The sequence below is a fragment of the Xenopus tropicalis genome, chromosome 6, assembly GCF_000004195.4.
Source record: "Xenopus tropicalis strain Nigerian chromosome 6, UCB_Xtro_10.0, whole genome shotgun sequence".
Classification (NCBI taxonomy): domain Eukaryota; kingdom Metazoa; phylum Chordata; class Amphibia; order Anura; family Pipidae; genus Xenopus; species Xenopus tropicalis.
In genome coordinates this window covers 137,555,167-137,566,940 of record NC_030682.2, presented here as the reverse complement: position 1 = coordinate 137,566,940, position 11,774 = coordinate 137,555,167, and the positions used below count along the sequence as shown (strand labels likewise).

General features: G+C 40.8%; 1 protein-coding gene across 3 annotated transcripts in view; it reads left to right on the top strand.

Moving 5' to 3' along the window:
* The window catches only part of samd12 (sterile alpha motif domain containing 12), a 342,219-nt gene that overhangs the window by 164,712 nt on the left and 165,733 nt on the right, over positions 1-11,774 (top strand). For 2 of the 3 annotated variants that reach the window (XM_031904178.1, XM_031904177.1), the window contains exon 4: positions 8,751-9,629. In XM_031904178.1, coding sequence (XP_031760038.1) covers positions 8,751-8,965 — 215 coding nt within the window. In that variant the 3' untranslated portion in view covers positions 8,966-9,629. Of the gene's footprint in view, positions 1-8,750; positions 9,630-11,774 lie in introns of those variants that run through there. The other variant, XM_018095171.2, reaches the window with a different exon arrangement.

Sequence of the window (11,774 nt, the reverse complement as noted above, 5' to 3'; positions counted from 1 at the left end):
TCTAATAATTTTGAGAAATTTGAAGGAGCAAATTCAATTTATTAAATCTAACTTAATTGTATCATGAACTTCATATTGTTTGCTGTACAGGCTTGGAGTGCCTTCTGTCTGCTTTACTTACTACCATTTGCTAAGTGGTAGCATAAAAGAGAATGATGAAGAGAATTTCCTGGCCCTCCTGACTTTTTCCAAACTGTCAGTTGGAGGCATCTTAGTTTTGCTTGCTTATTATGAATATAGAGTTATGTCTTCTATATCAACCATTACTTGCACACCCAGGAGTCTCCAATCATTGTTACATATGTATCTACAATGATATCACCCCTACATGGCTCTGTGTTCATCATACATCCAACTTGTCTATTGTTGTGCTCAAACCTATGTGATATAAAGGAGGGTTCATTCAAACTTATTATCAGGACTGAATTGGGATCAGCGAGTCTTCATCCTTGTTGTCAATTCCAGGTCTCTAGACTTTATATTTCCACTATTTGGTTAGCTTGGTGCTTTGGTGCCCTTCATGGTTCCTTGGTGACCCTTCATAGGCCAGTTCTGTGACAAATAATTCATAACGAGAGATAAAGGTCACACAAGAATTCATCCCAGGTTTAGATCACTGCCTCAGCGCACTGAATCACTCTTGTGGCACCAATACATAAATAGGCTTTCATTTTATCATTATATTTCTCTTGGATTAGAGGTTGAGTTTGCAGCTAAGCACAATAATGGCATAACACTGCACAAAATACAGTAAAAATGAGCGGGCAGTCAAAAATTCCAACATGACAGATCAATTAAAATACAAATGATATATGTATTAAGCATTTCATGTACCTGAAAAGCCTGACGCATTTTGTGCTACATGGACTGTGACTAAGCCCATGAGTGCCATGTAAGTGCGTCAGGCTTTTTATGGACATATAATGCTTAATAGAGTTATACTTTTTATTTTAATTGAACCGTTCCTATGGAATTTTTGATATGGTTTAATGTTGAGGCACACCTAGATTGGGGCAGTACTGCAAACATATGTGTTGGTTGGAGAGAATTCACAATAGCCTCTTTGTTTCAATCAATCTCTTCACTAGCTTTTTTTGAATTAAAAAAAAACAAAAAAGAACAATCGCCCCAACAAAAGATGTTACTGCCCCCTCTATTAAAAATCGCCACTATGAAAGGCAGAATCTGTAGAAATAGGAGGAGGGGGTTATTCTTCCCCTTTACAGAGCGCTGGTAAGGCCCCATCTAGAATATGCTGTTCAGTTCTGGTCTCCTGTGCTCAAACGGGACATTATTGAGTTAGAGAGGGTCCAGAGAAGGGCAACTAAGCTGGTAAAGGGTATGGGAAGTCTCAGTTATGGGGAAAGACTGGCCAAGTTGGGTTTGTTAACCTTGGAGAAGAGGCGCTTAAGAGGCGACATGATAACTATGTATAAATATATAAGGGGATCATATAATAACCTCTCTAATGCTTTATTTACCAGTAGGTCCTTCCAACTGACACGAGGGCACCCACTCCGTTTAGAAGAAGGGAGGTTCCATCTAAATATTGGGAAAGGGTTTGTTACTGTGAGAGCTGTGAAGTTGTGGGATTCCCTCCCCGAATCAGTTGTGCTGGCTGATACATTATATAACTTTAAGAAGGGGCTGGATGGATTCTTAGCAAGTGAGGGAATACAGGGGTATGGGAGATAGCTCTCAGTACAAGTGAGGGAATACAGGGGTAGGGGAGATAGCTCTTAGTACAAGTGAGGGAATACAGGGGTAGGGGGGATAGCTCTCAGTACAAGTGAGGGAATACAGGGGTAGGGGGGATAGCTCTCAGTACAAGTGAGGGAATACAGGGGTATGGGAGATAGCTCTCAGTACAAGTGAGGGAATACAGGGGTTATGGGAGATAGCTCTCAGTACAAGTGAGGGAATACAGGGGTAGGGGAGATAGCTCTCAGTACAAGTGAGGGAATACAGGGGTAGGGGAGATAGCTCTCAGTACAAGTGAGGGAATACAGGGGTAGGGGAGATAGCTCTCAGTACAAGTGAGGGAATACAGGGGTAGGGGGGATAGCTCTCAGTACAAGTGAGGGAATACAGGGGTATGGGAGATAGCTCTCAGTACAAGTGAGGGAATACAGGGTTATGGGAGATAGCTCTTAGTACTAGTTGATCCAGGGACTGGTCCGATTGCCATCTTGGAGTCAGGAAGGAATTTTTTCCCCTCTGCGGCAAATTAGAGAGGCTTCAGATGGGGTTTTTTGCCTTCCTCTGGATCAACTAGCAGTTAGGCATTAGGGTTGAACGTGATGTACGTTTGTCTTTTTTCAACCTAACTCACTATGTTACTATATTACTGTGTATGTGCTGATGCAGGGTTTTCAGACAACTCAGCAGCATCTACTTCCAGTCGCTCATCTTTATTCAAAATAAACCAATTGTTCTTACACAGTGTAGTTAGTATGAAGGGAGTCATATAAAAAGTAGAATTGTTTTGCTTGTATGGGGCCCCAAGTGGCAGCCGTGTCCTTATTACATGCAGTTGTACTTAGGCATTGGAAAGACTTATATCCTCTTCAAAAGATGATTTATATTCCCTTTAAAAGATAATGAGATATAGACCCCTTAAAACAGAACGGCTGACATTCTGTTGTTTATTTACAAATAAGCTCCATAGTAATATTTACTGGTAATCCAGGCCACCCACTGGTGGTCCATAAGGACTAAATTAAGAAATGTTTTTATATGGAGCCACACTACCAGCAAACTGTTGCAGTGGTATCCAGAAATGTCATTATTGGCTGGGTCTGGTTTGAGCTGCTTTTGCAAATAAAACAGAATTAAACATTATTATAATCAGGTCCAGGCTGTTGGTTAAATCCAGCCGAGATGAATATTTTTGGGTTTACTTTTTCCAAGTTATTTTAACTGTTGCAACTTGTCTTTTCTTGAGAGCACATATTCGCTTTTGTATTTTAGGTGGACAGGGTTGTGGCAGTTAAATGGGAATATGTTCAACCAATGGATGTTGCAATGTGCAGACTTGTGCTATATGTTAGGGGAACACAACAAGAGTTGCTTATTTAAAAAAAAGAAACATCTGAAATAAATTTGTTAAACATTCACCATCCCCTACTGAGGAGAGAAACAAGACTAGAAACTTTACAATTAGGCGCAGAACCCATTACATTAAGGCCGTACAAGTAGATTTTTTACATATAGTTTTGGGCAGTGATGTCTGGTTCTCCAAGGATAGGTTTCATAATGTAGACAAAGTGAGTAGTGTACTCGTGTGTGTGTATAGTCACAGTGCATCAGTAACTGCCTATAGACCAGTGATCCCCAACCAGTGACTCAGGGGCAACACGTTGCTCCCCAACCCCTTGGATGTTGCTCTCAGTGCCCCCAAACCAGGGAGTTATTTTTGAATTCCTGACTTGGGGGCAAGTTTTGGTTGAATAAAAACAAAATTTTCTACCAAATAAAGCCCCCTGTAAGCCGATAGGGTGCATAGAGGCCCCTAATAGCCAATCACAGCCCTTATTTGGCTCCTCCATGAACTTTTATCGTGCTTGTGTTGCTCTCCAAGTCTTTTTACATTTGACTGTGGCTCACGAGTAAGAAAGGTTGGGGACCCCTGACCTATCGTATTGGCCAAAAAAGAAAGGAACGGTGTTATTTACAAACAGTGAAACAAGGTGAAAAGTGCAAAGAACAGATGCAAGCCATGAGCGACTCCCACGGGCACAGATCTTTCTGCTTGAGAATGGAGCGCAGAAACATTCACCTTCCTGAAGTTCAACAGTGCTGTATTCAGGCTGTAGGAGGCATGTAGGCATTTCTCTCCTACCCCCCTACCCTCACCCTAGCTAAGGAAGGGAGTGCCGGTGCTCACATGGTTTTAAGGAGCCTTGCCTAGGTCTATGATTACGTGTTATCACGCACAAAAAGCATCAGACTATTTGACAATGTGAAATAAAGCTGATCCGGTTTACTGAAAATACTGATCCTGTGGAGTGCATGCTTCAGTTATTTGTGCCCTTGTGTGCCAGAGGGCAAATGGTACTAAGGAACAATATCCTTTTTGCCTGTTTATGGCAGGAGCTAAGCGCAAGGCTGCCTTGAACCCACCAGCACTGCAAGGTACAGAGCACAGCAATACTCGGAGGTCCCCAACCTTTTTAACCTGTGAGCCACATTCAAATGTAAAAAAGAGTTGGGGAGCAACACAAGCATGAGAAATGTAGCCGGGGTAACAAAAAAGTGCAGTGATTGGTTATTTGGTAGCCCCTATGTGGACTGGCAGTCTACAGGAGACTCTGTTTGGCAGTACATCTGGTTTTTATGCAACTAAAACTTGTCTCCACATCAGGAATTCAAAAATAAGCATCTGCTCTGAGGCCACTGGGAGCAACATCCAAGGGGGCAGTGAGCAACACCCAAGGGGGCAGTGAGCAACACCCAAGGGGTCGGTGAGCAGCATGTTGCCCCTGAGCCACAGGTTAGGGACAACTTCTCCAAATACAAGTTCTGGGTGATTGAGCAATTATGAATGGGTAAGTGATTTTGTAGCCCTTAGTGCACTAATACTTAGGACTTTTGTAGATGAGCCCTGAATTGTGTTTAAATAAAGGGTACGCCATAGCGGATGATGTTAGAGCACAGCATACTCTTGGCTTTTATTAGTAGTGAGCGTTTCAGTATTTGCCAGGCTTGCTTAAATGAGATCTTTAATTAAACCTTCTCCACTTTCACTACTAAATTGTACACTTGGCTTCCCTGGCTCCTTGGGACATGTTATGTTGCGTGAACGTTCTTAATCAACAGCATTACTGAACAACTGATGGGGTTCCATTCTTTCTCCTTCACATACATTTAATTTGAGGAATTAGTTTCATTACTGTAAAGGCCTTCCTATTAATGCACTCTGTGTTTTTCCCTTTTTATCCCCCGGAGAGCTATTGCCTCTTAACATTCTAAATCAGGTTGATTGGTGGAAGATGTCTCGGCAGTGTTCTGCTGGCAGCCAGTTGGCCAGGCCTGTTAGAGAGAGCCAGGTTGTAGAGTAAGAGGAATAAAGGGCATTTACGTGGGGTGGGAAATGTTGTATTTGTGTGTTCTAAGGTTACAAGGTTTTATAATGAAATCTATATTTGGTAGCAGATGTACCTTCAGTCTGTAGGATGGTCCTTAGTCCTCCAAGGCCACAATTAGTAATTATTTTTAGACAGAACAAGGAAGAATTGCTAGTAAGAAAGGTACATGTTACCCAACCATGATAACAAGGCTTCATTTAATTATTTACCCCAAATAGTGGCTACTTTGTGTCTTTTTGTGCACATCTTTGAGCCACGCTACTTGTCTCTCTTCTTCTAAACATTCTTTTTTGTCACCGAAACATGAATAAAATCAACTCCATATTCCTATAATTTACAGTGCATTGACTGGCAAAGTATAGTCTGGGGTCAGAAATTCATACCAATTAAAGTGACCCCTAAATAATTCCTGTATGTTTCTGAGGTACAGATATGGGATCCCTTATCCGGAAACCCCTTATCCAGAAAGTTCCGAATTACCGAAAGGCCATCTCCCATAGACTCCATTATAAGCTAATAATTCTAATTTTTAAAAATTAGATTTCCTTTTTCTCTGTAATAATAAAACAGTACCTGTACTTGATCCCAACTAAGATATAATTACCCCTTATTGGGGGCAGAACAGCCCTATTGGGTTTATTTCATGGTTAAATGATTCCCTTTTCTCTGTAATAATAAAACAGTACCTGTACTTGATCCCAACTAAGATATAATTACCCCTTATTGGGGCAGAACAGCCCTATTGGGTTTATTTAATGGTTAAATGATTCCCTTTTCTCTGTAATAATAAAACAGTACCTGTACTTGATCCCAACTAAGATATAATTACCCCTTATTGGGGCAGAACAGCCCTATTGGGTTTATTTAATGGTTAAATGATTCCCTTTTCTCTGTAATAATAAAACAGTACCTGTACTTGATCCCAACTAAGATATAATTACCCCTTATTGGGGCAGAACAGCCCTATTGGGTTTATTTAATGGTTAAATGATTCCCTTTTCTCTGTAATAATAAAACAGTACCTGTACTTGATCCCAACTAAGATATAATTACCCCTTATTGGGGGCAGAACAGCCCTATTGGGTTTATTTCATGGTTAATTTATTCCCTTACACAAATCATCAGTATGTAACATGTTGGTTCCTAATTAATGTATCAGTCCCTGTTAATGTGCAAAAATAATATGCAAAACCTTTAAACAGGAAGATATGTTGACACCTACAGGTGGTTAGATATAAGCACCCCCCCCCCCCCCCTCCAAACACAGGGTGTAAATCTAGATTGATATCTATCTCCAAATATCATCTTTAAGCCTTTGGGTTAAGAAACGTATGCCAAGAGAAGAGTAGATATCAGTATTAATCCCAGGGTTAAGTTACAGGGTTGTAACAGCAACTGGTCATGTTTTGGATGGGAAGACTGTTTCCAAACTGGCATTTAATGTACCATTTGCTATAGAATAGAGTCCTGCATCAGGTTGGGTACCTATGAGTTACCCACACAAACAGCAGGTATTTTTGTTAGGGCTTTTGGGTACATGTATGGGTGAGAGGGTCTCCAGGTATCAGTATAATAATTTTCTACATTTTGCCACGTCTCCTGCCTTCCAGTAGAGAAGTCACTTGGTTTCGTGGTGGCCAGTGGGTAGTGAGTTGGGTTGCAGATGAGGTGGTTGCATGTCAATCAAGTAGCCGGTCCAAGTATGTAAAATTGTGGATTGCAGGTCTGAGTCCAGGTCCAGTCCAGTTTTCAGAAATGTTACCTACACAGAACTCTGTAGCATTTATGACTTTTTAGGCTCCCATGTTAAAATGGTGTGTGATCATGGGAACCTTTACCTTATTCAGAAGGAAATACATGTATATTGGGAACTGATAATGTCTTGAACCAGTCTTGTTTGCTAATACTGGCAATTGCTTGCTAGAGGTTAAATGTTATATTTTTTGGATTCTGCTTAAGCAATGATGCCATTAAATAGAATTTGGGCATGTCACTTACCCTTCTGCAGCAGAACTTAATATAGATGTTTTTGAGTCAACCTCCATGAAAGAGTTGGTACTTTGGCTGCCATTCTATCCATGGTGAAACCAGACAGAGCAGCGCTCTGGGAAAGCTGAGATAGTCTGGCTCACATATCGGGTGTAGATCACAGTTTAATGAATAAACCGTGAATGGGTACATTTGTGAACAAGAAAAATATTGACTATTTCCTGCATTTAAAAAAAAAAAAAACTGAAATCTAAAGCATTTCCACTGACAATACAGGCTTACTGAATAATTCAGCAGCAAATTGTCTCATTATTCACCCTATCGACCTTTATAGAATGCTGAATTTTACTCAGTCGCTGCCAAGGAAAGTGTCTCCTCGGCTTCATCATGTACTCATGTATCCCAGGGACTATCAGCTTATCCTAGGGACCAGTAACAGCATTTATATCGTTCAAATGGATCTATTGTGTACTGATTGTGTACATTTTATAAATTAAAAATACTGTTAATGTTACTAAGGTGGTACATAATGAAAAGCACTCAGTATTATTGTGCATCTTACACTTGAGGATACAGGTATGGGACTCATTATCCAGAATGCTTGGGACCTGGGGTTTTCCAGATATGGGGTCTTTCCATAATTCGGATCTCCTACCTTAAGTGTGCTAATAAAATTATAAAAAAACATTAAATAAACCCAATAGGACTGTTCTGCCCCCAATAAGGGGTAATTATATCTTAGTTGGGATCAAGTACAGGTACTGTTTTATTATTACAGAGAAAAGGGAATTATTTAACCATTAAATAAACCCAATAGGGCTGTTCTGCCCCCAATAAGGGGTAATTATATCTTAGTTGGGATCAAGTACAGGTACTGTTTTATTACTACAGAGAAAAGGGAATCATTTAACCATTAAATAAACCCAATAGGGCTGTTCTGCCCCCAATAAGGGGTAATTATATCTTAGTTGGGATCAAGTACAGGTACTGTTTTATTATTACAGAGAAAAGGGAATCATTTAACCATTAAATAAACCCAATAGGGCTGTTCTGCCCCCAATAAGGGGTAATTATATCTTAGTTGGGATCAAGTACAGGTACTGTTTTATTATTACAGAGAAAAGGGAATCATTTAACCATTAAATAAACCCAATAGGGCTGTTCTGCCCCAATAAGGGGTAATTATATCTTAGTTGGGATCAAGTACAGGTACTGTTTTATTATTACAGAGAAAAGGGAATCATTTAACCATTAAATAAACCCAATAGGGCTGTTCTGCCCCCAATAAGGGGTAATTATATTTTAGTTGGGATCAAGTACAGGTACTGTTTTATTATTACAGAGAAAAGGGACTCATTTAACCATTAAATAAACCCAATAGGGCTGTTCTGCCCCCAATAAGGGGTAATTATATCTTAGTTGGGATCAAGTACAGGTACTGTTTTTATTATTACAGAGAAAAGGGAATCATTTTTAAAAATTCTGAATTAGTTGATTAAAATAGAGTCTATGGGAGACGGGCTTTCCGTAATTTGGAGCTTTCTGGATAACGGGTTTCCGGATAAGGGATCCGATACCTGTATAGGAAACTGGCTACTTTATCCTTAATTTCCTTTATTTTTTTTTTAATTGAATTTTACTGCTTTTAAAAAGATCTTGTGGTTTTTTTTTTAGGTCGTGCTCTGCTGAGACTGACAGAGAAAAAGCTGGAGCGAATGGGAATCACCCAAGAGAGTCAGCGGCAGCACGTCCTTCAGCAAGTCCTCCACCTGAAAGTTCGAGAAGAAGTCCGGAACCTCCAGCTGCTTACACAGAGTAAGAACTGCTCTTTCTCTTTGCCTTCAGCCTCAATGGAAAATCCAAAGAAACTCTCTGCCGTACAGTTGTAATCTGGGTATAATGCGCCCTTTGTCAGCATAAATTGTTTTATAAGTGTCTTTTATAAAGGAAAGCTGTTCCCACTGCAGAGAACAATGTGTAAATAAGGGTGCTGAACTGGTCGCTTGGCAGGGTACATTTTGCTTTGATTCACAGTTGCGTTCTGGCAGTTTAAATGTCAAGTTGCTGAGATGGAAGCAGTTTGACCATGTTCTGGAATCAGAAATGTACCATTGTGCTTCATACATAGGTTTTACTGTGTCTCTCATGTTCCGTGAGATGAGGAACCATGGGGAACCTTAGAGAGGGGTTAAACTGCCAACTGAGCAGAAATATATTCACCTCTTGATATGTCCATTAAAACTAAGGTGTCATGTCCTTTAAACATTGCCAGGTATTGTAAATGTTATGGTGCTGCTAGTCTGGAACCTGAATACCAATCTGGTAGAAAGTCTGTAGGTTCTTTTTTGATCTATATTGCTTTGTCAGTCTACTGGCATCACAGAGAAACTGGTGGGCATGTATATGTTTTATATCACAGCTCTAACCCAGAGAAAAATACATTCTTTGGGTCTCCATTAAATACAGGTAATTTAAAGAAATTAGCTTCTGTTAGTATAGAATATTAAAGGGGAACTCCACCCACAACACAACATTTTGGGAAATAAACATAATTTCAAGCAACTTTGCAATATACGTCGATTAAAAAATATGCAGCATTTTCATGATTTGTAATGTAATAATTAATGGTAATGGTTTGGATAGTTCCCTAAGCCCCGCCCCCTGTTCCCCTGCTAATCTGGCTGACTACTTTGTGACTCAAATAAAATGTAACAGTCGCCTTCAGCCTGTATCCTCCCAATCCCACAATTCCCTGCTGCACATGTGATGTCAATAAGGAAAGGAACAACACAGTGCAATGCATTGTGGGTTATGTAGTCCCTGCATGCTGTCTGTAAGCTGTGGAGAAGTTGTTACAATTTGTACAATTTGTAACACCAGTGTTTTAGTCCCTCCTCCCCTGACAGGATTTCAAATTATGCAAAAAGAGAAGAACTGTTTTGAAGAAACAGATTACAGTGATAAGTATATTAGGGGTTTCTGTGTTATGTGAGGCTCTTTAACACATTTTGGGTTAAAAGCCAGAGTTCCGCTTTAATTTTAAATTATAGAATAAATAGTTAATTCCCTGTAGTTTTTTTAAATTAAAAAAAAATGTTTCCTTTGATCTTTTTGAACTTTCTATTGTTCCTTAGAAGCTATAGGAAAGTCTCCAGAACATTTTGTCCATTACACTAAGCAGCATCCCGAGGAACAGTTTGTATCCCAGTTCCAAGCAAGAAACAGATGTAGAAAAAGTGAGGTGTGAGTTTGGGACATGGAAGTGTTTGGTTGATAGATTCAGCTCAGAGGGGTCAGGAGAGAAAAGCCCAATTTAAATGGAAACAGTGAATTGTGCAGTAAATCCCTCTGCTGTCGGGTCGTTATTCTGAGGCCTGGGAGAGGGAGGAGAACTTTGAATTGGTTTCCTGTTGCCTCTTCATCTGCTACAATAATCACTTTAGTCCAGGTGGGTTTATGCTTTAGACACACTTCCCCAGTATCGACTGCCTTCACTTTGCTTTGGACTAGCTAGAGATAAACAACAACTGGTCTGAAGCTGGGCAGTAGCTTTATTCTTTTGGGGATACTTTTGGATGAAGGTTCTTTGTTTCACTAGTCTTTTTTTTTGCATTTGGCAACACAGCATGGCTTCGACTTGTTTGGTAACTCAGTTGGATTTACGACGCACTCGTACAAACAGCAATATGAGTGTCGGACACTGAAACTGCTAGAAAGCCAAGAGGTGTAGAAATCCCAGTGGGGCCCATAATGATGAGCAGTTTTAAGTTTGTGAACAAAACCTGGAAACAAATAAGCTAGCCATGAAGGTACCAGTGTGCAAGATGGAACCGAACTCAACCGACATCTATCTATGGATATGGGTCAGGTCACCTTGTGGGCCATTGTGGGATACATTGGTAGATGTGCAAGTAACTATATAATAGAAAATCTTTGGTACATGTATGATGGGGACCATTGTCAACTGACATCTTTGTACCATGGATATGGGTCAGGTCACCATGTCATCCAATCATGTCAGCCATTGTGGGATGCATTGGTACATGTGCAAGTATTGAATCGTAGGTATATGTGTGATGGGGACCACTCTCAACCGACATCTTTGTACAGTGGATAAGGGTTGGTTTGCGAAGTCACCCATTGTGGGTTACATTGGTAGATGTGGAAATAATGAAATAATAGAAATCCCGGTGGGCCCCGGCGGCCCAGACCCGACCCATCCTGGCGCTTCCCCTGCCCGACTGTTCCTCCCCTGATGCGTTATATTTATGTGCACTTGGGGAGGACGTCGCATGGGGGACCCTGGGGGGGGTTAAGGAGCCCCCTGTGGGGTTAGGGGATGCGGCCGGTGGTGGCACCTGCACCCCCCAGTCCAACCCTGAATAGAAAGGGCCAGACACAGGGGTGTATCTACATGTGTGTAGCCACCTTTACTTCTAAAAGCAATGGGGATTGGGATACTGTAAGGCACAATAACGGGGCTCTGTTTTGTTATCCAGGGAAGTCGTTTATCGGGGGCTTGGGATGTATTCGAGGAACTTGTTTCCTATGAGATCTTCTGTTATGTCTCTTTGGTGACTTATCAGTGATCTCTCTGCAAGTGCAGTCACGCTGCATCCGATGCTTGGCTTAGGGTAACTAAATCAGAATGCCTTGATGTGAGTGAATCTACGTGCCGCTGTATTTCCTGCATCGACT